Genomic DNA, 26937 nt, shown 5'->3' on the forward strand with positions numbered 1-26937 from the left:
ACCGCGGCTCCGGGCCTCATCCGGGTCCTCTGAGCACCTGAGCCGGCCGCTGGGCGCACAAGCCGGCGAGCCTGCTGCTAACTGCTGCGCATCGCTCTGCCGTCGTATTTGATCCGAATGACTACGGTCCTAAACGGCCATCAGATCACATGCGGAGGTAAAGGAGTGTAAATCGGTGATTCGTCCCCTCCCCCACACCGGGCCACTTTCTGACCCCAGCTTGCCCAGGGACCCTGTCCCCAGCCCGAAGTGTAGCCTCCAACACCTGGTGTAGGTGCAGAGACGTAACGCACGGTGTGGAGAGTAATGCAGGTGCAGAGACGTAACGCACGCGGTGCAGAGACGTAATGCAGGTGCAGAGACGTGAGGCGCATGGGGCAGAGACGTAACACGCGCGGTGCGGAGACGTCGTAACATGCACGGTGCAGAGACGTAACATGCACGGTGCTCCAGGGTCACTGTGAGCGGGGGCGGGGTCCCGCGCGTGCCTCCCCTGGGCTTCCTGATGCCTCCGGTACTCAGAGTTGGGGTTTGGCCTCAACGCCCCTCCCCAGGCTGCTCGTGGGGGCCCAGGGCCCAGGGAGCAGGGCCAGCACCCCTGTCAGAGACCCCTGGGTCCGTCGCTCGGTCCCTTGTGTTGTCCTTTCTCATTTAGAAGGTGTCGCCTTGCAGCATAGACGGTCGTTTTCCAAATGGGTTAAGGGCCGTGGTCTCCAAAGGGGGTGGCGCCATCACCGCCTGGCCTATGAGAAGGAAATCGTAAAACTTAATTTTTTTAATCAACAAGGAAAGGATCAAGGGAGGACAAAAGAGGGGGCATCTGTAATACTTTGAACAATGAAGATAAAAGTCAGAGAGGAGCTGAGCGTTCCTAACATGTAGCACGAGTTGGCGTCGGGGCGGACGGTGAGTTGGAGTCTGTGTCCAGGGCGACACAGCCCACTGAACCCGCCACGGGGTCCCTTGGCTGATCGCTTTGATGAAGGCAAGACCTTCCCATTTTCTGCAGAACTTTGTAAGGACACGGGAGACATTTTGGGGTCTTCTGTGCTGCCTGGAGCTTTACCAGGGACCAGGGCAGTGTGCAAAGACTTGTTGAAAGTGACGTGAAGGTGTATTTTCTTTCTCCGGAAAGCAGACGGTCGCGTTTACTGACTCTTGAGAGGAGCATGTTAATCAACTGCTACCTGGCAGGTATTTCTGAAGAGTTAAACACATTTAATCTGTTCCTGCCGTGAGAGATGGTGTTTCAACAAGGCATGAGGAAGTAATTGCTTTTTGAAACAAAACCTTGCTCTCCAGAAGCATTTTTAAAATTAATGTTTTCAGACATGTCACCCATAACGAGTACTTTCTCTTTTTTAAAAAAAAATCCCTTCATCGGCAAATTAGAAAGACAAACAGGAAATAGTATTTTCTGACGGGTGACATAAAGGTCTTCCAGAGTGAAGAGTTTTAGTATACTTCGAAACTACTTAATAGAAATATGAAAATTTCAGTCCCTGAAACCCAGGAAACAAAACATTTTTAGCTCATGCATAAACATCTAGGTTGAAGAGTTTCAATGAGCTTTGAAATGGCTTCCTGAGACGTGGACTTTCTGTTTGCTCTGAAGCCTTTGTAAGAAGAACTGTTGAACTCGGGGAAGATAACGTTCTCCCTAACCCTCGACATGTCTTTGGCGGCTGACGCCTCAGAAGCAATGGCACCAAGGACGACTGCCGTCAGTGTGGACATTGAAAAGGAGAGTAACCCTCTTTTAGCTGCAATAACTTAAAATTGGTATTGACACCCGGCCGGTGTGGCTCAGTGGCTGAGCATCGACCCTGCACCAAGAGGTCGTCGGTTCCATTCCGGGTCAGGGTACATGCCCAGGTTGTGGGCCTGATCCCCAGTGCAGGGCATGCAGGAGGCGGCCAGTTGATGTTGTCTCTCATCGATGTTTCTCTCTCTCTCCCTCTCCCCTTTCACTCTCTCTGAAATCAATAAAGGTAAAAAAAAATTAAGAAAAGTTACATTGCTGTAACTAAACATTGTTTATGACTGAGAATGTTTTTAGTAATAGCAAAAAGATCTATGTAGCAAAAAGTAACCGTATAATACTGTAACATTGAAACGACCTTCTTTCCTATTTTGACTGCTTTTCAATAGTTGCACCTTGGTATATGCTTTGGAATCTGTAACGAGGTCTGTGAGGTTTCTGTTCAACACACACTGGGGCGTCCGCTGCGCAGGGTTCGCAGGCGGGTCCCGTGGTTAGATGTTTGGGCGTCGTGCTTTCGATGAGGGCTCGGAATTGGGAACACAGACACCACGAGTGTAGTCTCCCTGAGTGTAGTCTCCCGAGTGTACTCTCCCGACTGTAGTCTCCCCGACTGTAGTCTCCCAGGGTGTACTCTTCCGGGTGTACTGTCCCGAGTGTAGTCTCTCCGAATGTAGTCTCCCCGGGTGCAGTCTCCCTGGGTGTAGTCTCCCCGGGTGTACTCTTCCGGGTGTAGTCTCCCCAAGTGTACTCTCCCCAGGTGTAGTCTCCCAACTGTAGTCTCCCCGGGTGTAGTCTCCTCGAGTGTATGCTCCCCGAGTGTAGTCTCCTGGCTGTAGTCTCCCTGGGTGTAGTCTCCCCGAGTGTACTCTCCCCGGGTGTAGTCTCCCTGGGTGTAGTCTCCCTGGGTGTAGTCTCCCAACTGTAGTCTCCCTGGGTGTAGTCTCCCCGAGTGTACTCTCCCCGGGTGTAGTCTCCCCGGGTGTAGACTCCTCAGGTGTAGTCCCCCTTGCCGCCATTCCATCCATCCCTTGCCTTTATTTGTGGTACCGTTTGCTGTGTTAACAGTGATCTGGTTAGGAAGCTCTTTCTCTTTCCAAAGTGAAGTCATGCTCCTGTTTCTGGTATTGTCCCTCCTGGTCGAGCCATTGTATGCCGTCCATCTCGAGGTTTCGTCTGTGTGGCTTTCCCATCTGGCATACCTTACACATCTTGGTTTATTCCAGTGTTCTTTACTAAACTTGTATGTTAAACCGAACATCTTGTCTCCATGGAACTGAAATGCGATTCTTCTCATCGGGAATATTCCCGTACACATTTGGTGCTGGGGCTGTTTACCAACGTCCTTTGACGTGACGGTTCCACCGCTGGTGTCTATCCGGCAGCAGTGGTGGATCGAGCGGACAGGGGAGACGGACCAAAGTGCTCATCGCGGCGTCTGACAGCGCAGCGCTGGGCACTGCTCTGCTTTGGACCGTAGGACTAGATGTCAGGTGCGTCTCTCGGGTTGTGCTCCAAGGCACCGAGAGCACTGAACTCCGTGCCGACTTCTCTTTGGTGCGTAGGAACTGGCGGCACCACTACGCGCGTGGGGCCCTCAGTGGGTTACAGTGACCTGAACACAAGTTCTGCGGTACCCACCGTCGGTCTGATAACCGAGAAGGCTACCAAGCTACCAGATGACTAACACAGGCTGTGTCAGGGGTCCTGCCATCACCGAGCATGTGGTCTGACCACAGAGAGGAGAGAAGGTCCCAGGTCGCATGGCCCTGCAGAGGACTCCGAGCAGAGTGACCTCGGAGGGCCCGGGTGCTTCCGGAAAGGACGTGGTATCTCTGAGGGTCTCCAGGGTGACGAAGAGAAGTCTGGGTCACAGGTCTCCTTGGAGGGTATCAGAGGGTCAACGAGACCCTGCCCGACCTCAGCGGGGGTGCTAGCCCTCACAGAAGTCCCCTGAGCCCGGGGGCTGCAGTGTCAGCATAGACCTTTCTCTTGGTGCAGAGAGAGCCCGAGAAAGCCCCTCCCAGGGGCCGGTGGGGGCCCCCAGAGGCTTTGAGAAATGGAGGCCCCAGCGGCGGGACCAGAAGGGGCTCCTGGCTGAGAACGGGGTGCAGTGTTTGGCGTGATCGATAAGTAGATGAGGGAAACTCGGTGTCGGACTTTGTCATCTGGGTCGTTCCTGCAGGCCAGGGCTAGCCGAAAGTGTGTCTCGGTGCCAGCAGGGTCAGAGGGCACGAGAGCACCAGGCGCCCACACCTATCAGCGCCTGGGACGGAGATGCAAGTCCAGGGAGGAGAAGGGAGGGTGAGAAACCCACAGAGAAAACTCTGCTCCTTGTTTGCCCGGGCGGGGTCTCATTGCCTGCGGTGGTGTCTGACATGGGGGGAGGGGGTTGGAGATAGAATAAAACTCGGTTACCAAGAGCTAAAGCTGCCCTGTGTGTGCACCTGAGTGTGTGGCCTGCGAAACTCATGCCTTCCACATACGTGCTCGACGGGCACGGGAACACGTCCAGAGGGCTCATGACGAGCCGTTCCCAGTGGTAACAGTTTAATTTCCTGCACTGAACATGGATCACTTTTGTAATAAAAATGCAAATCTAGAAACATAATTCAAAGCGTGTCATGTTCGTTGTAGGCAATTTGGAAACTATGAAAAGTACATTTAAAAATTAAATCATCTGAATTCCCACCGTGAAAATAACTGTTGTTAATATATTTTATTTATTTTAGTTTTATATGTATATATGCATATATATGCAAAGTACATATAGTCTTTCTGCAAAATCAGAATGCTATTGGTATTTGCTATCTTCGTTTTCCTTTTAATGTTAATGAGCATTTCCCCATGCTATTAAATACTCTTTGCAATGTCCGTGCTCTGTGAGGTATAGACTGTAATCACATGTATATGGATATATACATGATTTCTATACATAGATGCGAAGAGGAAGATCAGAAAGGTTAATTAACTCTCCCAAGGACACCCGACTAGCGTAATGCACAGCTGGGATCTGCACCTGTGTCTTCCTGGGCCCTCAGACCACTCCTGCAAGGCCGGGTGAATAAATGAACACACACCACAGGTTGGTGTCGAGTGCCTGACAGTGTGGGTCCTTCACACACGAAATTCTTTTCCCAGCACCTGCCCTGCCTCAGGCAGGCGGGCCGGCGCCCCCTGCCGTTCCCACCCCGTCCCTGTGCACAGAGGTCTTGCTGCTGCTGCAGCGCCCCCCTTTGGTGCCCAGGCCCTGTCTTCCTGGTTCCCCAGGTTCTGGCTGAGCTCTTCCCCAGCCTGGCTCCGGGTCCGGTTACTGCACGGCCTGCAGAGCTTCGAGCCCAGGTCCCCAGAGAACAACAGAACCTTGCGCAGAGGACCAGGTTTATGTATTTATTTATTTTTAATCCTCGCCCGAGGATGTTTTTCCATTGATCTTCAGTCAGAGTGGGAGGGAGGGAGGGAGGGAGGGAGGGAGGGAGGGAGAGAGAGAGAGAGAGAGAGAGAGAGAGAGAGAGAGAAACATCGATGAGAGAGAGAGAGAGAGAGAGAGAGAGAGAGAGAGAGAGAGAAACATCGATGTGAGAGAGACACATCAATCAGCAGCCTCCTGCATGACCCTGACCAGGACTGAACTACAACCGAAGTACGTGCCCTGGACTGGAATCGAAATCATGACTCTCTGGTCCCCAGGCTGATGCTCCAACCACTGAGCCAGGGCCAGAGGATCCGATTTAAATGGTTCAGGCAGCCTGAGTTCTCCAGGGCCCCTTTAGACTTCAGGTGATCAAGCCCGTGAGTGACTGTGGGAGCTGTCATTGGGTTTCAGCTGGGAGAAGTCTAGGTCTATACAGTTCAGATACATCATTCTGGAGATCTCTATCTCTATCTCTATCTCTATCTCTATCTCTATCTCTATATCTGTGTCCGTGTCTATATCTGTATTTGTATCTGTATCTGTATCTATATATCTGTTTCTGTATCTGTATCTGTATCTCTATATCTATAGCTATCTCTATCTCTATCTCTACCTCTGTCTCTGTCTCTGTATCTGTATCTCTATATTTATATCTATCTCTATATCATCTATATCTATCTGTCTCTATCTCTGTCTATATCTCTATCCCTATCCCTGTCCCTGTCCCTAACCCTGTCCCTGTTCCTATCCCTATCCCTGTCCCTATCCCTGTCCCTGTCCCTGTCCCTGTCCCTAACCCTGTCCCTGTCCCTGTCCCTAACCCTATCCCTAACCCTGTCCCTGTCCCTAACCCTGTCCCTGTCCCTGTCCCTAACCCTATCCCTAACCCTGTCCCTGTCCCTAACCCTGTCCCTGTCCCTGTCCCTAACCCTGTCCCTGTCCCTGTCCCTAACCCTATCCCTAACCCTGTCCCTGTCCCTAACCCTGTCCCTAACCCTGTCCCTATCCCTATCCCTATCCCTATCTATCTAGAACTCTGAGCCCCCAGACAGCCGCAGGAGCAGACCTCCCCGGGGTCTTGTTTGAAGTCCCAGTGGGCTGTGCTGCCCACATCTGCACTCGCTCCGCCCGGCAGATGCCATCGGGCTGGGAGTTCCTGGATCCATTCACAAGGTTGCTGCCCCCAGCTTGGCCTCCTGAGAGACGCGCCCAAGCTGAGCACGGCCGGCCCTCTCTTGAAGGTCAATGAAGACATTACGGTGGGCAGATTTGAACAGATATGCTCAATTTATTGGATTAGTTTTTGTGGTTTCTCTTTTGCGAAAATTAATTTTAAAAAGGGATGACACGGAGTGCATTTCTGTGACTTGTTTGGGTTCGATATGAGAGGCTTTTTATTGCTGGCATTAGCACGTTTTAATTTTCCAAAGCTTTTCGAGTCAAGGGTTAAGTGGCTACTTTGATTGGCCAGCTGGGGGCTAAAGAGCAGGTTCCTGGCCCGTGTCCAAGCCGTTGCGGTGTGGGTGCAGGTGACCCCGCCGGGCACCGAGCTGTGGGCACCGTCTGGACTTCTGAGGACGGCTGGTCAGCGTGCCGACGCCGTCTCCGGAGGGGGAACCCGGCCTGCGCTTCTCGTGCGTCTGGGCCTCACTGTTCTCATCTGTGAAATGGGCACAGTGATGAACGGCAGGAGCCGAGCCCCATAAAACGCGAGCACGTTGCTGAGGGCACAGACTCCAGCGCTCCAATAAGAAGGCTTCTCGTCACTGTTATTGTACGGAAAGCCGGGGGTGCTGCGTGGAGGGCAAAGTCTGGGTGCCTGAGACCCAGCAGCGGATGTGGGTGTGGCTGACTGCCCCCCTCAGGATGAGGCTCCTGTGGAAACATCCGTCCAGAGAGATTCTTCCTCGATTCAGGGGGGTTTTCCCGGAGAACGGGCCCTGGGGAGCCGGTGTTCCAGCCCCACTGTGTGTGGGGGAGCTTTGGAACCATCATGGGACGGGAGGCCTCAGGCCTGCAAACAAACTCTGCAGTTGGTACGTTCGGTTCACAGGCCTGTCCCATGGAGACCACGCAGCTGACAACCTGACCCGAGGAGGCCAGGTGTTCACGGACCACGTGAGCTTGTGTGACGAACACGTGTGCAGAAGAACGTCATCGATGGCCCATCTTTCCGATATGTGGTGTCTGCTCTGTGTCCGGCGTAATACTTAACAGGATTTCCCAAGCTGGGCGCTGCTGTCACCTTGGACCAGGTGACTCTGTGGTGGGGATGCCCTGGGCGTCTGGCAGCCTGATTTCTGCCCACTGGACGCCTGTAGCATCCCCCGCTCCCCAAGTTTTGACAACCAAATGTCTCCTAACATTCCCAAATGTCTCGGGGTGGGGACAGAATTGCCCCTGGTTGAGGGCCACTGGACCAGGCAGCGGGTCACAAAAATTAGTCAGACTCAGCCTTTGAAAATCGCACAGTTCCGACGGGGTGCCCACAAGCCGCTGGCTGAACCCCGTGGCGGCAGACAGGAAGGCCAGAGGAGCGGGGTAGACCCTTCTCCGCGTGGCTTTGCCGGTGCAGACAGACCCCACGCTTCCTGATGCCCACAGGGCCGAGCACACTCCTGTGGGCCCCCAGAGCGGACGAGCCCGAGCCTCCCTAGGGGTCGACTTTCAGAGTCTGTTCTATTCGTCAGGTCGGGCGACGTCCCTTCCTGGGGCTCCAGGCCTCTCTCTCACATTCTCGCTCGTGCCCCACCTGGACCAGTGAGTCAGGGTGCGGGGCGGTGGGGGGGGGGGTCTGAGCACAGGTTTTACAGTTTCTCAGGCAAACCCCACGGACAGGGTTGAGAATCGCTGGTGCCCACCAGGAGAGGAGCTGGGTGGGGGGCTGAGGACCCCAGGCCAGAGGTGGGGCCCCTGCCCGATAATAGAACCAGCTCTCCAGGGCCGGGCGGGTTCATGTCCGCAAAGTCGGGGAACACCCCTTCAAAAAAAGCCAAAGCACTGTTTCTTTGTGTTGTTATTGTGGTCGATCCTCACCCGAGGATACTTTCCTATTGATTTTTAGACGACGTGGAGGGAGGGAGGGAAAGAGAGAGGAACATCCACATGAGAGAGACACATCGATTGGCTGCCTCTCGCGTAGCCCCGCCCAGGCTCGAGATCAAACCCACAACCCAGTACCTGCCTTGTCCAGCACGTGGACCTGCAGCCCTTCAGTCTACAGGCCGATCGTCTAACCGCCGAGCCAGGCTGGCCAGGCAAGGCCTTGTTTTAATTTATAAAACTAAACTCCGTTGATTTGCCAAACAAATGTGAATTAAAATGAACTCATTAAGCGGAGTTTAAACTCAGTGCCAGAAGAGATTTCGTTCATGTCATTTTAAAACACAGTCTTTGAAGGAAACATTTTTCAGATGAGCATCAACCTAGCTCAGTAAAAATATTGACATCAGCTCTTTCTCTCAAACTGGATTCCAGTCTTTTCTTGAACAGAGTCTATGAGCTGGTGTTCAAAAGAATCTGTTCTCTAGTCCGGCCGGTGTGGCTCAGTGGCTGAGCATCGACCCTGCACCAAGAGGTGGCGGGTTCTGTTCCCGGTCAGGGCACATGCCCAGGTTGTGGGCTTGATCCCCAGTGGGGGGCGTGCAGGAGGCGGCCAGTCAATGTTCTCTCTCATCCATGTTTCTATCTCTCTCTCCCTCTCCCTTCCTCTCTCTAAAATCAATAAAGGAAAAATAAATAAATAAAGTTACACTGTAAGAGCCGAATGACCACAGCAAAGGGATCTTTATGCCAGAAAACACAGGCCGAGAGAGCTGCTCACGTTGACCTTGGTTCTGGGCGTCCTGTGGGGAAGGGAGCAAGGGGGATCACAGAACCTTGGTCCCCTGGGAGAGAGGCTTCTAGTTGCTACTTTATTGTTTTGGCTTAGTGCTCTGGGAGACATTTATCACACGAGTCTCTAGATAAGGGACATAGAACAACATGACGGACGGTGTCTCTGCAGCTCCCCCGGCAGCGCCGATGCGGCTGACACGGCGCGTCTTGCACCAGCCCTGGCCGAGCGCCAGGAGCAGGACGAGGGGGGGGCTCCGCTTCGGTGCGAGCTTTCCCATGGGAGGCTGGGGTGACGGCCCCCGCGCTCAGAGCTCCGAGGGTTTGACCTGGCCCAAGGCAGACCTCGGAGACGGGGAGAACTACAGCGCCGTGTCTCTGTGGCTTCCTGCTGGCTAGCTCTCCGTGATGTTTAAGATGCACCTCCAGTGTTGTCTGCTCCCAGACACCTTCCCTGACTCCTCGAGGTCGAGCGAGGTGCCCTAGTATGTGCCCCCCAATGCCGGTGCGCCCCTCCACGGCGCCTCCTTACCCCGTATGTGTCTGCGCCCCAGAGGGGGAGATCCCGAAGGGGGCATGGCCTGAGCTCACACGGTGGCCGGGGACACACAGGCCTCCGTGGACGTTCAGTGGGCGCATCGGGACTTGGCGGAGTTCTCAGCGTGGGCCCGGGCAGAGTGGTTTGGCTCTGGGCTTTGGCACCAATGGTTGGGTTCAGATCGGGCCTCTGACACCGTCTGGCTCTGCTGCCCTGAACCCTGGGGCTGATCGTAGTAGCTGCCCCCCAGGTTTGTGGGGTTTGGTTCCGGGAGCATGGACACCACTGCGGGTGCAGCCGGCCGGCGGCTGCTGTCTTCGACGTCCGGCATCTGTTACGCCCGGGCCAGTGGGCAGGTGGCTGAGCTGTGGTCCGTGCTGGGCTTGGCACTCGGCCATGTCGGTCCAGGCTCCGGGCCTGCGGGGTCCGGGCTGCCTCTGTAAAGATAACTTCGTGCGCCTCTCTCCCCGCCCCTGTCCGGCCGCGCGGGTGCGTCTGTGGGAGGGCGTTGGTGACGTCCAGGTCGAAACTCGGTCCCTGAGGCTTTCCAGTCTTCTCGGAGCGGCCGCGACCCGCCTTGGTTTCCCCGCGGAGGCGGTTGGGACGTGTTCGGGGTGCTCTCCGGGCTCGGTTTCCGGGTCCTGTCTGAGCCTGGGTGGGGAAGATGACATCTCCAGCCTCGACGGCCTCCTGTCGATAGCGGGTGATGGTGCGCCTGGCAGGCTGCATGAGGGTGCAGTGAGGGCCCCCCGAGGGCTGGGCCGAGGTTGGCACACGCTCAGAGTTAGAGGCTGTTGCTCTAGAGTCTAGACTTTGTGAAACTCACTTCTCTGAGCCCATGTCTGGCCGCTTCTCCGTGAAATGAGCTCCCCTTAGAATTCCTTTTTGGGGAAATTCTGAAGGCCTCAGGGTTCCCAGGCAGCTTCATCCCGACCAAGGTCCCCAGGAACCGGTGCTCCCCAACCTGATCCTGGAATTACAGGAGCCCCCAGAGCGACCCTGGTCCACAGCCCCCCTCGGCAGAGAGGCAGCCTGGGGACATCGGCCCTGATGAGCTTCTCGCCGCCCTGTTCATGCGGAGGGCATTTCCGACTGTGCAGGACACGTGGGTGTTTATTCTCATCCTCACCTGAGGACATTTTTGCATTTATCTTCAGATAGAGTGGGAGGGGGAGAGAGAGAGAGAAACATCGATGTGAAAGGGACACATCGAGTGGCTGCCACCCACACGACCCAACCAGGGCCGGGGACAAACTGCAACTGAAGTACATGCCCTTAGCGGGAACCGAACCTGGGTCTCTCTGGTTCCCAGGCCGATGCTCTAACCGCTGAGCCAAACCGGCCAGGGCAGGACACTTAGGTATTTTACAAGAAGGGTCAGGGTCAGGGTCAGGGGAACAGTGAAATAACGTTTCATCATTTTGGGCAGGAAGTGTCCCTCTCGGCTACTTCCTGCGGCTACTTTGGGGCGTATTGTAAGCAAGTCGACTCAGTAGTTTGTCTCGTACTTGCTGTCACTTCCGAGGGGGGGTGCTCTCTGCCCTCATGGCTGGGCCTCCCCCTCCCTCCTAGGGTTTCAGGACCTGCCCTTTCCTTTATGTTTATCCAGACCCCTCCCCGCTCCAGCCCAGCCCCTCCCTGGGGCCCTCCCCACTCTCCCAGCCTGGAGGCCCCTGGGACACTCGCCCATCGCGGCTCCAGGTCCCTCCTCCCGCTGCCCCAGAGAGCCCCGTCTGACCGCCACGGCTGTGCTCGGGCTCACCCCCCACCTGCACTGATGCTGAAGCAGCCGGACCCTGCATTCTGTAGGCTCCTACGCCAGGTGTCCGGAGGGCTGGGCGGATCAAAGTGCGCCCGTGTGTTTGAACTGCCCTTTGAACAGGCAGTGATAGGTCCCCAGCCTCACGCACGTGCAGTCGAGGTGCTGTCAGCCCTGAGGGGTCGGGGGGGTCAGGGGCCCTCCCCTTCCCTTGGTGGCCCGAAGTATGTTCGCTGAAATGGGCCGGGGCTGAAGCTGCAGGGTAGGAATCTGATTTCCTCCCTCTCGGGTGATAAACAGCCCGGTCCCGAAGGTGCTGGTGGACTCGATCAAGGATTCTCTGTGAAACGGCCTGTTCCGTCGCTTGATCTTCCCCAGAACACGCCCCCGAGGCCGGCAGGGCCGCAGCTCGGCAGAGGGAGCCGCCCCCGCTCATCCCGCCGTGGGCCCCCCCCGCCGGTGGAAGGAGTTGTGTTGAACAAGTTTTGGGGTCTCGGTGCTCTGCCGCTTTCCAGGCTGTGCAGAAGAGTCGTACCCCTTCTGTGTCTGGTTTTGCCTGGCTCGCCCTTTCTTGTCAGCCTGGCCACAGGCCACGGCCACGGGCCACGCCACCCCTGCGTGCCCCCCTCCAGCGCCCTGGCATCCGTCCGTGTTCTCAGCTGCAACGACAAAACCTACCCTAGTGAGCTGGAGCCCTAAGGGAATTTGTTGACTTCTGATTGATTGGACAGTTCTGGTGGGCGCCCCGTCCATCCGTCTGCTCTGATCTAGTCTACAGCAGCAGCGCAGGCAAATGCGCCCCCCCGCAGGGCCCCGGAGGACGGGGAGGAGACAGCAGGGGACAGCTCGGGCCAGCGGGGGGGAGGAAGAGCGCCACGCTCCGCAGAGTTGGGCGCTTGGCTTCGGCGCCCATACCCGAGGAGCTGCTGGGAAGGGGGCTGGTTCTGCCTGCTCGGGCGCCTCGGCCCCGGGACCCTGGGACTGGGGTGAAGCAGGTGGCAGAGAGCACAGAGGGTGAAGCAGGTTGGCATGGTGGGCGGTGGGCCTGTTACCGCAGTGCCAGCAGCCGGAGGACACCCTTCAGGCCGGACCCTGAAGGGATCGTTCTGGACAATTGGACAACTCTGGGGAAGGACCTCGGGGGCGGGTGGTGGGGAGGAGAGAGGTGCCCACGGAGCAAGGTCGCCCAGCCCGCCGTCCACAGGGCACACCCTGCGTAGCTCCCGCCCTCACTAAGTGTGGAAGGGCCCCTGGCCCGCAGCTCGGCTGCCGGCAGCAGCATCCCGTGGACCAGAAGGTTCGGGTTCGATCCCCGGTCGCGGTCAGGGTGTGTACGCGAGGTGACAGGTCGATGTGTCTCTCTCTCTCTCCCTCTCTAAAATCAACGAAAACACGTCCTCGGGTGAGGATTAACGACAAGTGAAGAAACAGACAAGTAAACAGGAAAGGGGCTGAGAGTAATCCTGCGTTTGAGGAAACTGAGGCACAAAGGAGCCCAGGGCTAACTTCGCGGAGGGGACAGGAGAACCGTCACCCCGGCTCTGCTCATCTGCACAGAGGCTAGAAATTGCATTTGTGAGGCACGACCGGACAGCAGGAGGACGGACACTCAGCACGAAGCGACAACCGACGTCAAGAGCCATCACCGAAATGAAAACCGTCCGACCGCCACGACAGGGAGTAAAGCCGAGAAAAGTAAGACCGACAGGAACGAGGTGGGGAACGGGGGAGAAGGTTGACGACAGCGAATGGCTCGGTCTTGGGTGCTCAGTGTTCTGGCACAACTTGTAGAGAAAACAGACAAAAATGGAGAAAAGTCGAACACCAAAGAAATAAACAAAATGTCTCGGAGTCGAAGGACGTGCATCTGCAGACCCGCAGGTCCCAGCAGGCACTCGGCTCTTAGCCGAGGGAATGAACCCCCATGAGGGAGCTCACTGCCAGGCTCCGGGGCCGGGGTCGGGCGGAGGGAGGAAAAGGAGGAAACGGGGGTGCAGGGGAAATTCGAGGACAGGAATAGCAGGGGCACTTGGGTGCTGGCCAGTAGCGCCGGAGGCTGGACGGCACTGGAGAAACGCGATTTCTGTGGGAGAATCAGTCTGTGCGTCACCCTGTTCGCACGAAGTAAAATGGTCACTATGAGAGCAGAATTCAAAGAATTTCATATGTGCAGAGACTCAGACGGTTACACGCCCTGCACCTCTTCTCAGGGTGGGCTTCAGAGAAATGCAGGAAGAGTCAAAACTGATTCACGTTGACAGCGCCGGCACAGGGACTCCAAGCCCTAGAGCAGAAGGGAGTCTCCGGGCAGAACGGGAAGTCACCCTGTCCACCTGCAGACCAGGGCGACGGCCCTGAGCGGCCAGCCCGCCGCCGTGCCGGGAGCCGGCCGCGTCATGGGGCTGAGCCTTTGGACAAACACGTCGTAGATCTGGTACAAAGAAGGACAAATCAAGGCGAATCTTTTTAACACAAGGAAAGCAAAAGTTCTACGAGCAAGAAAATAGTGCAGTCATCGTCCACTAGTTGGCTTAGGAGAGCACAATATGTTCGTAATCAAGCCGACGCACGGTGTAATTATAAACGGCGATACCGGCAGGTGGGGAATACTGCGAGGGGACGGAGGGCTAGGCAGCCGTGTAAGAGACTTAGACCTCGTTACCGCATCAGAAAGATGGTTGACAGTGCTGATGCCTCAGACCGATCCATCGGGGACAGCGAAGCGACCGTACGACCCAGAAAAGGAAATAAATATCAAAGACACAGCTGGAGGGGTTCTGCTTGTCTCCAGAGGGTGAGGGCTGGGCGCCGCCGTTCTCCACGGAGGGCCTCTAATGCCGCGTGATTGTCCGCTACGGTTTAGGATAAAATCATAGGTTTGCAAATTATGGTTTATGATCGTCAGTTGTACTTTGAAATTACTCTGCGTATTCTCCCTTAAAAACAAATTGTTTCTAGTCATCACATTAGTCCTGCCAGTGTTTGATATTTAGATTAAAATAACAGCGATGTTATTTTTTCCGATTGCTGTAAGAAGTTTGAAAACAGAGTTAATAAGAAAGGAAAGGAACGTATGTAAGTGATACTGGGCAACCCCCCGAGGGGCTGGAGACCGCTGGGAGGCTGGAGGGGGACATGGTCCAGGTCACTCCCGGGCACAGTCTGGACGAGACGCACCGTTAGACTCACAGCGCTGCGCTTGTCGCCGGGGGTGACTTCAGTGAGACCTCTGGCTCGCGGGCCAGCGTCGGGCACCCCCGGTCCCGTGCTGACCCTTCCACCAGAGGGGGCGCCTCCCCCTTTTCTAGCCAAGACACAAGTGGGTGTCTCCCCCCCGTCAAGGTTTCCGACGTGGGGTGGCCAGGGTCCCACGTGGAACACGCTTTCCCTCCGTCCCCAGCCTCCGGGAACCCGCCCTCAGAGTCTTGGCTGTACCGAGACCAAGCGCCAGCCGCGTGCCCCGCGGGAGACAGCGATGCCTGGAGGCCCTGGTGGGGTAGACGGAGAGCAGGGACCAGACCCCGGTCTCGCCCTCCCCCAGCCTCCCCCTGGCTGGTCGGTGAGGGGTTGGCCGGGTGAGACTCCCCGTTCAGGAAATCCAGTGAAGAGGATGCTGTTGCCCGGAGGGAGGGAGGCGCCCCAAAGTGGTCGGAACGGACGGGCGGGCGGTGCGGTGGGCAGATGCCAACACGTGGACTTTAGGAGGGTGATGTGAAGTCTCCAGTTAGGGTTAGAAACCTCTGCATCAGTACAGGGGATAGAGGGACCGTAAGGGTGCGTGTATGCGCATTGTGTTTGCGTGTGCACGTGTGTGTTTGTACGCGTGTGTTTTAAGTTTGCATGTGTTTGTGTGTGCATGTGTGTTTGCGTGTGTGTGTGTGTGTGTGTGTGTGCGCGCGTGCGCACGTGCTTGTAACTGATCCTTTAAAAAACGACGTCCTTGCTCGGGGTGGAGAGGAGACACCTGGGTGTGTGTGCCGGGTCTGGTGGTCCGGCCGCACCAGCAGGAGCAGAGTGGTCCACACGGGAGGGTGAAGAAGGCCCTGTCCTGCCCTCCGCCCGGCTCCCAGCCTCCCAGGCTCTGTCCCACCAGGCCTGTTGACCCGGCCATTGCACTTCTCACCCTGGAGGGTGGGCCCCGGGCCTGGAGGGTGGGCCCCGGGCCTGGAGGGTGGGCCCCGGCCTGGAGGGTGGGCCCCGGGCCTGGAGGGTGGGCCCCGGGCCTGGAGGGTGGGCCCCGGGCCTGGAGGGTGGGCCCCGGCCTGGAGGGTGGGCCCCGGGCCTGGAGGGTGGGCCCCGGCCTGGAGGGTGGGCCCCGGGCCTGGAGGGTGGGCCCCCGGCCTGGAGGGTGGGCCCCGGCTCACCAGGTGCGTGTGTATCTTCTCCTTTGGCCTCAGGTAAGTCCCTGCCTTATCCCTAGGACTTCCCGTGACCTCTCCTCTCTCCTGCACCTTTAAGACTTTTTCCCCCAACGTCCTACTGCAAGGAGGTGACACCTGAACGCCCCTCCTCTCCATCCTGACCACCTGTCCCTGCCGGATCCCTCTCTCCTCCCGGCTCGCTCCGCCTGCTCTCCGGTGCCCATCAGCCTCAGCGCATTCAGGACATCCCCCCCACATCCTGCTCCCTCCACAGACTCATCACCACGTTCTGAGCCTCCGCAACTGCTCTCTGGCTGATTCCCTAGACTCAGGCTTGTGGACTCTCCTCCACGTGGCCGTCTGACCTGGGAGCACGCCCCATCTGACCACCACGCCCCCCCGCCCGCACCCCGGGCCCGAGGCCTGCCTGCCTTCACCCGCCCCGTTCTGCGGGAACTCAGTGTCTGGGAAGCGTCAGTCTTCCTTGATCAAAAAAACAGTATTCGGGGGAGATGTGTTCAGTAAACACTGGGTTTAGCCAAATTCAAAGACTTCCTGTGATAGGTTCATGTGCTTTGTGATTCTCCAAGGTGGGGATGTACATGTGGTATATCTCAGACTCATGACCACAGATGCTTTTTTTTTCTTTATTGATTTTAGAGAGGAAGGAAGGGGGAGGGAGAGAGAGAGAGAGAGAAACATCGATGAGAGAGAACATCGATGGGCTGCCTCCTGCACGCCCCCCACTGGGGATGGGCCCACACCCTGGGCATGTGCCCTCACTGGGAATTGAACGGGCGACCTCTTGGTGCAGGGTCAATGCTCAACCCCTGAGCCACACTGGCTGGGCCACACTTCCACCTTAACACGCATGGCAGGAAGAGGTCCCAAGATGTTCGTGCAACCAGACAGAACCGGACATGACAGGATGGGACGGGGACCAAGGCATTCGAGGGCCAGGCGGTGGGTGATGACTTTCTCATCATGCAGAGAGAGAGGCAACCGACCATAGAGAAACACTGATTGATAAAGATCCTAAGAACGGGCGCGGGGGCCCTTTACACAAATGATATTTTCTGGGCCGTACTTCATCCATTTTTTATAACGATAAGACATCGTCATGGTTAATTTGAACTATAATTGATTTCTGCCTTAGCTAGTGACTTTAGGACCGAATCCTTATTCACACGATGTCGCTCATCCACCGCTCCCCACCCCACCGCCCTGTGTCACCGCCAGGCTCCCACACGCTGTCTCCTTAGACCGGAAGACGCTGCTGCCCATGCCAGCGTCCCCAGTGGGGGGCCCTCTCCGGGAACGAGGGGTGCCCAGCACCTGCTCTGCTGAGCACGTCGCCATCCTGCGTGTTCTCCTGTGTGCGGAGGGTTCCGTGTGGGGCTGTCTCTCCCAGGAGGCTGGGCTCGCTTACCTAAGCATGGGGCCTGAGGCTGCCGTACCTTTAGGCCTGGCTTGGACTGAGGGGGTGGGTGCTGCTATAGTCTGCACCCCACCTGCCCGTGGATTTCCCAGCATGCCACCCGCTTCTGTGCCTTACCAGTCCACTGGTTCTCCAGTAGGAGGTCAGAGAGCTGTCTGTGCCCTTGGGCCTCCCTCTGCTGTGCTGTCTCTAGGAGTACAGAGCCCTCAGGTGCCGACGGGGCTGGGGTCCCCTTGAGCACAAAGACAGGTGCCCTTTCCCTGGGCCCTGGCGGCCAGCCTGGCACGCATCGGAACTTGCCCTGCCCCTGGGCGGCAGCCAACCCACTACGAGAGCACAGAAGCATCGAGCCCCTGCTCCGTGGAAGCCAGGGGTGCGGCTGAGACCCCCTTGTGCCTGCTCGTTTTGGGGTCCATGGGACAGACAGCAAGGCGGTTGTAGGGCGTGGTAGTGGTGAGCTGTCGTCATTGCTCTTCCGCTCGGGGTGCTGAGCCCGGACGCGCGGTGTTCACGGGTTTCTCGCCCCCACTGTTCCGTGGGTGGGCCTTTCTGGACTCGCCTCGGGGGGGCAGGCCAGTGTGATGGAGGTGGGCAGGCGGGCTGCACCCGGAGGGCCAGGCCTCTGCGTCTCCCTCCCAGAAGCTGAGTGTGGGGTGACATGGCTTTGCCTTTGGGCGTGCTCAGGGGTGGCCCCCAAGTGCGCAGGGGGTTGACCTTGGGGAGACGCCCTCTGAGAGGCTGGAAGGCGTCTGTCCTGTGGGTTCTACAGAAAACAGCGCTTCTTCCCGCGTCTCTTTACAACGAGTTTGCGTCATTTATTCCTCCTCGTTCTCCAAGACCTCAGAGCCCAGCCGTGGCCCCTCATGGTTGTTTTCGTGGGTCAGAGTCCCGAGCTGAGCGCCCCGGTTGCGTATCAGCCCGAGCCCCCCAGAGCAGGGCACTCCCTGCTTCCCGGGTCACGACCAGGGACTCCTTTCCCGACAGCTCCAGCCGGGAGCTCCGCCGACTCTTGTTTCTGGAACTGGAAGGGAGCTATTTTTCTTCTGTTCCGTGCTCTACAGAGTCAGGCTCATAAACAGAACCCGATTATCCCCAGCAGCTCTTATCAGCGAACTGAAGAATTGCTACTTTCCCCTTTATTGCCTGGAAAAGACTCCAAACGCTTCCATCTTTTAAAAACAATTTGGGTCGGCGGCAGGAGTCAGATCCCGTGCAGAGGCGGCTTGCCTGGTCCTGGTGACCCGAACGCGGGTGTTTTCCCTGAACAGCCGGGCAGTGTGGTGGTTCGCTGGGCACGCACCGTGGGTCCGGGTCTCTGGGGCGACGGCCACGGGTGGACGGCCAGTGGAGCCTCGTGTGACCCCGAGCGGCAGCCCCTCCTTCCGCGGTGCTGATGCTGTGGGTCCCAGACCAGTCTGGGCACAGGCCAGGCCTTCCCAGGCTGCGCATACACATGTGGGTACCAGCGGGGAGGGTAAGGAAACATTTCTAATCAGTTCTGGACTTGGCCCTGCTCACGTCTGAAAATCAAATGACGCTGCGGCTGCGCAGCAGAGGGTTTGAGAAAGGGCCCAGCGAGCCGCCTGCCGTCCAGAGCCGTGTCCGGCCCCTGGAGGACCGTGTCGCGGGAAGGCTCGGCCTGCTCTCGCCGCGGAGAGGGGCGTAGATGAGCTCCGAAGAGACTTGTTGTTCTGTACGTCTCAGGCCCCGAAGGGATCGGGTGGCAGCGGCCGCAGGGCCAGGGGCGGGAACACTGAGGGGTAGAGAAGCCGTCCCGGGCCTTCGGTCGGGACGCCGCGGTGTCTGTGCCAGGGAGCCCCTGGAGGCCCCCCCCGGGCCCCTGCGCAGGGGGCAGGACGGCTGGTTAAAATCCTGGTGTCCGGCAGGCGATACCACTGCCAGAGTCACTTCACTTCCGGGGTTGATCTCATTCAGCGGATCGTGCCTGAGAGCCGACTCGGCTCATCTTCCTGCTGGTATTCACGCATCTTCACAAACCGTCCGCGCCGCGCAGATTCTCGCTTTTATTACAGTGGACGCGCCTCCTGCGCGGTGCCGGGACCTGCGGCGCCCCTCCGAGGGTCCACAGTGATCCTTAATGAGTCTGCGTCCCCAGAGGCCGGTGCCGGCGCCCCTGCCCTCGCGCGAAGTGGGGAGGCCGCCCGGGAGAGCCGTCTGCCTCCGCGTCGGTAAACAGTGGGGTCGAAGGCCAGGGAGCTCTAATTAGTGACTAGAAATTGTTCAGACCCATCAGATGCTTCCTCGGTCCTGCTCTCCTTCTTCAATGGCAACATCACAGTTTTTTTTTTCCGAGATCAAAGCCAGTGTCAAAGAAAAAACATCAAGTGAAGAACACTCCATTTTCCCCAGGACAGAGGTGGAGCTAAGTTTACGACCTGCTGTGTCTTTGCAACAACATGCTATTTAGGGACAATTGCTCCCGAGCGTGGTCACCCCTCTGAAGCGTGAGGGGCGTTCAAGTCAGCCGTGGCCTTACAGCCCGCTGGTCCCGTCCTTGCAGATTGGGGGGTGTTGCACTCCCTCATCCAGGGACAGAAGTGGAGCCAAGTTCAAGACCCTCGGCTGCCTTTGCAACACGGTGCAGCTGTTTGAGACCCGACTGGAACCCTGCGGCCCAGGGGGGCTCTGCAGGGAGAGTTCCGCCGTGTTCGAGCTGGTTCTAGAGATGCGAATTGTTGACAAGCTTTGATTATCGCGGACTCCTCGATCAGGCCGAGATGAGTGGCCAGTGATGGACACGTGCGTGATCGGTGGCATTTGCCTTTGTGAATGAATCCTCGGCACGGTGGCTGGAAGGCTTCCCGCCCACTTACGATTCCTGAGGCCCACGTGGAGCCGCACACAGGACACACGAGCGGAATAAAGGTCTCGGCTTACGATGACACGTAGCTGAAGGTCGTTCATGGCTTGGGGCACCGGGCGTGACTGAAGGAGAAGACGCAGCGTTGTCCGGCCTCCGCCCAGGGCTGGCTGCGGGCCTGAGCCCAACACCGGCCTCTGGGTCTCAGCTCCCGGTCTGCGGGGTCGCGTGCTCCTGGGCCAGGCTCCTGGGTGGCGGGAGTGGTGGCGTAGGTGGCTGGCGGGGGGAGCAGAACTGTGCCGGCTTCTGGCCTGGTGTCGACAAGCGCGGGCTCCCTCCCGGCGCCTCTGGGAGGCTGGTTCTGGTGAAGGCTGAGAACGGGAGGGGCACGTGCTCCCCAGCCCCTCCGAGCTGTGTCCTCTTCGCCTCTGCTCAGGTGTCCGGACGTCAGAACTGGCCCTCGGCCATCCGTGCGCTCAGGGGCCGGTGCCGGCCCTCCCTGGTGCCGTCCAGGACAGCTGGCCCATACACACCCATCGGCGCGGCTCTGCTCTCGTCCGGCGGTGTGGGAGCCAGGAGCCGGGGCTTGGTCTGCATTTATTTTCCTGTAGAAACCATGAGCTCAGGGTCCTGGGGGCCAGGACAGGATGCAAATGCCCTCCGGCCACCAGTGTGCCTGCCGGATGGCGTGCTGGAGTCCTGTGTCACCTGAACTCGACGCTCTCGATGCCACCGGCCTCGGGAAGACGCCCGCTGAGGTTCACATAGGGTGCTGTTCACAGACAAGGGACACATGCCCTCCCCAGGCGTGGGGAGGGCAGCCCCTCTGCTTCCCTGACGTGTTCCCACGAGACGGCAGGTCTTCCTTGCAAGAGGGCGGCTCGTGGGTGGCGGGAATGTGGAGACATCCGCTCTGCCCCGCAGGTGAGGGCCCCGCGGGCTCCTGTGTCCATGCCCCTCGGGCTGCCTCACCGAAGCATGTGGGGTCCCCGTGTTCAGACGGGGCTGCGGCAGGAGTCGGCATGATCACCGGGACGTTCCCAGGCCCCAGCTCTGCCTTTAGCGTCCGTGTTTGTCACAGGAGCCCGGCTGATGGGCTCCGGAGGCTGGGCAAGGGCTTGAGGGACTCACAGCGACAACTGACCGGGGCCGCCCTGCTGCGCCCCTGCGGAGGTCACGCGGGGTCCGAGAGACTTTGCTCCTGGACTCCACGCCTCTGTGTGGAGCCTGCGCGGTCACTCGGCCTCCGCGGCTGCCGCCGAGTTATCGTGAGGGTCGTGCCACCGCCAGGGTGCCCAGCGCCCGGAGACAGCTGCGTGTAGGGAGCCGGCCCTCCCGCTGCGGGGGCCCAGCAGACCACCGGCGGCTCACACCCCGCTCCCAGCCCAGGCAGCAAGGGGCTGCTGTTTGGCGGGCTCCGCACTTCCCCTTGGGCCGATGCTGGGGTTCTGCCGTCGAACCCCACGAGCTGAGATAGGCCCAGGTGGTGCCGCCTTGAAGGGCCTCTGGACTCCCCGAGGAGACCGTGCTCACCGCACTTGCCGTGGGTGCCCACGCAGTCACCGTGCCCACCGGCTCCGTGAGGGCAGGCCCCGCTCAGACGGCGCTGCTGGCGTGCGGGGAGGAGCATGGGAGAGATTGCGCACCTCTGCCCATTCCGAGGGCCGTCCCAGTCCACCCGGCGGGAGGGGAGGGAGGGGACAGCCCTTTGCTCTCACCGGTCACCCCCTGAGCTTCCTGGCTGGACGCCTCCCCCCTCACCTCTCATGTTCTCCTGCGGCCCCGTGGCAGGTGTTTGTCTCAGGTGTTTGTCTGTCTCAGGTGCGGTGGCAGAAGCCGGTTCTGAGGCAAGGATTTGAACAGTGGTTTACTAAGAAGTGTCAGCAGGGAGGGAAGGAAGCCAGGGAGGGAGGGGTCCAGTGGACCAGTTCGGCCCGTGTGACAGAAGGTTCTGGAAACAGCTAAGCTCTCGTGCAGAGCAGGCCCCGTGGGCAACAGGGCCGCTGGGATGTGTGTGTGGCCCGCTCGGGGCGCGGTTAGGACGGTACCTTTCCAGGGCCCACGGGTGTCGAGCGGTTCGGCTGCCTGGACCGTGGCGTCTGCCTCCGGGGTGCCGCTGGGGCCCAGGGGGACTGGGCGGGCGGGGCACAGCTCTGAGCATGGCTGGCATTTCTCAGGCGGGAATTACCACCGCGAGAGGCGGAATGGCTCACTCAGGAGCACTCGGCTAAGCAATAGGCAGCCTGGGATTTGGGGAGCCTCCCCCTCCGTCGCTCCGTCGCTCCGTCTGAGAGGAAGGGGGAGCCATGGCCCTGCCTCGAGCTGGGGAGGGAAGGGGCTCAGGAGAGGGGGTTGGTGCTGGGGGGACACGCCCACGGGAGGGGGCGTCTCTGGGGGACCTGCCCCGGCTGCTTCTCTGCCCATCGCGGCTCCAGCTCGAGCTGCCCCTGGAGAAGACTGCGGCCAAGGGCTGTGCATCTCCCTGGGAGGTGGGGGGTGCAGATCAGCTGCTGCTTAATTGGTGAGGGGAAGTAGGCCAGGAAAGTTGGCCCGTTGTCCTGGGGGGTTTTCTAATCATGTCTCCCCATCGATGTTCCCCGTGTGGGGCCTGAGATCAAGTGGGGAGACTCCTGAGTGTCCGGGGCCGCCCCTGCTCTCCCGGGTGTCAGGTCTGGGTGCTGCTGCCCCTGCAGGACGTGCGGAGCACCTCCCACCTGCCCAGGTGAGCCCGCACCTGCCGATTCCTGCACGTTCTGCAGCCCTGAAAGCCGCTGTTTCCCAGAACAAACAGCCCGGCCCTGACCTCCTGGGGACCCCTCGTGCGGAGGAGACAGACAATAGGAAAGAAATGAACGGAGGGAAAGTGCTGGAAAGACGCAGAACGGAGCGCGAAGAGAGAGCATGGCGGCGGGGCTGCTGCCCGGGTGGCCGGAGCCGCTCTGGGGAGAAGGAAGCAGCTCAGGGCCTCAGCTGCAGCTCCGTCTTCCCGGGCCCCTCAGCCCGGCTGCTGTGACCCTCCTCCGATCCTGTCCTGTCGCCGGGGCCGGGGTGACCCTCCTGCCCTACGCGCCCCCGGGAAGGGGTTCGCGGGAGCCCTGCGGGAACTTGAACGTCTAGCCTTGCTTGGGGCTGGCGCAGGGGCTGGCGACCAGCTGGGAATCAGACGTCTGTGTGCAGGTGACTTGTCTGGTCGCCAGGGCGGCCCTGGGCGGCGTGTTGTGCGAGGAAAACGTTCTCCGGAACAGTGTTCGTCCAGCCCGTCCTGGCCGTTGTCCTGTGTGTGCCTCTGTTCACGGTCATCTCCTTCTCTCTGCAGGCCGTGGAGACCAACCTGGCTTCCAAGGACAGCCACTGGGTCTTTGTCAACGAGGTAAGAGCTCGGGGGCGGGCGTGGCCTTCACGGAGCCTCCTGCCCCGACCCTCCGCCGGACCTTTTCAGGTCCAGTTCTGACTCGGGGTGCTGGACTGAATTCCAGGGCTGTGCCGAGGCAGAGGTCAGAGGGTTGGAGTCGCCTGCCCAATGCTCTCCTGGAGGGGTGGGGACCAGGGAGAGAGTCTACACTCCAGTCCACAGGGAAGTCTAATGTCAAAGAGAAGTTGTATCAGGTGTTCGGCATGTGGGGTGAGGTGAGGCTGGAGAGAGTGGAGTAGGCTAGAAAATGGGGTACAGACGAGGTGGGGACAGAGGCTGCATTTCATGCAGGAGGTCGAAGGTGTGTGTGTTCTGTGTGAGTGTGTGTACATAGGAGTATGCATGTGTGTGAGCATGTACGTATGTAGGACCGTGTGGGTGCTTGTATATGCATACATGTAAGTATGTATGCTATCTGTGAGCATGTATGTAAGAGGATGCATGTGTGTGAGCATGTATGTATGTAGGACTGTGTGCACGTTGCATGCATATGCATACGTATGCATTGCGTGTGTGAGTGTACAGGTGTGTGAGTGTGTATATGTGTGCAATCCCCATGCAGCTGGGGAGGCAGTGTCATTTTGACCATTTAAAGGGGTGAGTGGGGAAGCTGCCCCTGCTTTGGCCCTGGGAGGCAGCACCCAGCATTCTCGGTGGCTGGTCAGCCCTTCACTGATCACCCCGGCCAGGCTGCGGCCGCGCCCGGGGGCGCCGGTGACCACACCCCTCGCCTTCCTGCAGCAGCCCCTCTGCTCACGGCCCTGGGGCCAGCCCGGGGCTCGCAGGCTGCCGACAGGGCAGACCGGAGAGGGGTCTCCCGGAGCCCGATTCACCCGCGGCTCCGCTGCTCCTCCGTGAACGGATCCCTTTCCAGTGACCTCCTTCTGGGAGAGGCGGTGTTCATGATGTGGGTAACGTGTCTGCGTGTCTCCCCTGAGCTCGGTGCTAATACAGCTGGCCTAGTTCGGGGTGACGTTCTCATAATTTTGCAGGTGCCCACTTTTGGTGGTTTTCCTCCACAAAGTCACATGTTACGAGCTCCCCGTCCCCTCGGGCCAGGGGAGACATGCGTGGCGACTGTCCGTCTACCCAGGTGGCTGCTGGCCGTGCTGGCCATTAGCAGAGGGACCTGGCAGCCTCCTCCGCCCCTCAGGGCCCGCGTGAGCCTCCTTGTCCTCGGGCGTGTCGGTCCTCTGGGTTTTGCCAGTCCCGACGGGGTCTTCCAAGTCCAGTGGGCCTTGTTCCAGGGGAGGCTGCGTTCCCGGTGCCCCCTCCGCACAGCCAGTGCCCGTGCCAGTCTCCAGAAGTGCTCTGATTTTACGTTTCTACCCGTTCTCTCCCCTCATGTCAACCCCCCAGCGGCCTCTGTCTGTCCCTCCTGATCCCCTCCTCAGGGGTCACTGCAGACTGGCCAGTGTGAGGCGCCCCCAGGGCATGGCGGGGGCTCAGGGTTCCCTCGCGTCACCAGGAGGAGTCGGGTCCGGGCCACAGAACGGCCTCACCCGAGGGGCCGGCTGGGCCCCGGCCCCGTCAGCAGTGCACCTGGGCAGCACCCCTAGGCTGAGTGACCATCTCCAGAAGGGGCCTCCCTCTGCTGAGCTCCCTTTCCCAGGGGGAGGCTGCTCCTCCTGAGGGGCGGGATAGCAGCTGCCATTGCTCGGTCACCCTTATGTGCCAGTGCTGTCCATCTGCCACTGTGCTTCGTCCTTACAGCGGCCTGGTGGCCGTCACCATCATGCCCGTTGTACGGATGGGAAGGCTCCGGAGGTCACCTCTTGTGTTCAAGGGCAACGGCTGTTGAGTGAGCATTCGGCATATTCTCTACGAAGACCGCCTGGCGCTGGGCCCTTCACCGAGCGGCCCCACGGCGCACACGGCCCCGGCAAGGTCCTTGAGTGGCAGCCAGGGGCCGAGTCCGTGAGGCCGGTCAGTAGGCCTCGGTGTGTGCACTGGTGGACGCCCGTGGACATTCTTGATGCCCGGAAGGGGCCCCTGTACAGCTTGCAGCCGGAGGTGCAGCCGCGCCGGTGGCTGTGGTCCGTGATGGGGGGCTCTCCGGATCGCGTGCGGATTCACCCCGAGGGGCAGCGGCATTCGGAACGGCTGTCTCCTGTGAGAGCAGGACCCCACTGGCAGCGAAGGCCCTGTTCCTTCTGTGGCAGAGGCGGGGGTAGAACACGGACGAGAAGAGGACCCGGGTGCAGGCATTCAGGGCTCCCGTCTTCAGTGGCCCCCCAGGCCCCTCCCTGTTCCCTGAGGACGCTCGTCCCTCAGAGGGGCTCAGGTCTGGGCCTCGCCCCCCGGTCTTCACCCAGCGACACCTGCAGCAGGTCCCAGCTCGCCCGGGCCTCATCCCCCAGCTCTGTCCCCCAGGCCCCTCTGCTCCTTGGGGTGGCCCCTCATGGGGGATGTGGGTACTGCTTGTGACAAGCCTGGCTTGGAGAGGGGTCCCTGGACTCAGCCAGAGGCTGGCGAGAGCCTCGCTGAGAGTGCAGGTCTCTGGGCTCCGGGGACACTGGCAAGTGGATGCGCTTTGAGGCATGAACAGTGTTCTCATTGGTGATGTCCCGTGTTACCTTGGAGGAGGGTGAGCAGATTCAAAAGGACTTGTGGGGAGCGAAATGAACCGTTAGTCAACAGGGCAGAATCCAGCTCACCTTTGAACCACAGCATCCATGCACACTGTGGATTCTCACAAAGGTGGGTAGGGGTCAGGTTGGTGTCCACGGGGCAGAGCAGGTTGCCTTGATGAGTGCGTCCCAGTCGGTCTGGAGAGTCTCAGGGTGCTGGGGCCACTCTGGTCAGAAGCTGGGTTTCACTGGACGAGCTGGGTGGTTTCTGGAACCTCGTTTCCGCTGGGTGGGCTCTGTCTCTCCACAGGGATGGGCTTCAGCAGATCCCAGGGGAGCCCGCCGCCCTCTGGCCCTTCGATTCACAGGTGGACCGGCCACAGGCGGGGTGGCCTCCCGTGAGTCTCAGCATCCAGGCAGGAGACACGCATCTCACAGTCTGCCTCTTGGGAGCTTTCTGGAGGGGATTCTTTGTGGAATATGAGTGTAGCTTCCAGCTTCTTCTTGACCAACCAGGATGCAGACTGGAGCGTTCTTCATCGTCAGCTCGCACGTTGGTCTGGTTCTTCCAAGCAGAACCGAGTTATGTGAGACGGACATGGTTTCAGATGCTTCACAAGTGGGGCAGAAGAACACGCAGCCTGTGTTTCCTCAGCGGGGGAGCTCTGCTCTGTGGCCCAATGGGCCCAGGGCAAGGCGGGTACTGAGGAGGGAGGAAGCAGAGCTGGCAAGGCTGTTGGTGCCCCTTGCTCCATGGCACCCTCTTTTCCCGCATCTGCATTATGAGTGCGTGGGGTACAAGCTCGTCCTCTGAGGCACACACGTAGCCCTTCCGACTAGACCAGACCATTGGCAGGCAGCAGAGTAGCCAGGGAGGAGGGTGGGGCCAGCACCGGCCAGGCTTCCTGTGTCAGCCTCCAGGTTGTGCTGGGGGAACGTGGGTTCTGCTCATCTGTAGGTGTTTTGTGGGGAAACAATTCTGTGCTCAAAGAGGTGGATCAGGTAAGCGGCAAGAAGCAGGTGTCCC

General features: G+C 59.2%; 1 protein-coding gene across 1 annotated transcript in view; it reads left to right on the top strand.

The window, feature by feature from the left end:
* GRID1 (glutamate ionotropic receptor delta type subunit 1) overlaps positions 1–26937 on the top strand; it is a 635026-nt gene that overhangs the window by 376781 nt on the left and 231308 nt on the right. The window contains exon 5 of the mRNA XM_036265264.1: positions 23245–23298. Coding sequence (XP_036121157.1) covers positions 23245–23298 — 54 coding nt within the window. The remainder of the gene's footprint in view (positions 1–23244; positions 23299–26937) is intronic.

The sequence above is a fragment of the Molossus molossus genome, unplaced genomic scaffold (assembly GCF_014108415.1).
Source record: "Molossus molossus isolate mMolMol1 unplaced genomic scaffold, mMolMol1.p scaffold_m16_p_17, whole genome shotgun sequence".
Taxonomy (NCBI): Eukaryota; Metazoa; Chordata; class Mammalia; order Chiroptera; family Molossidae; genus Molossus; species Molossus molossus.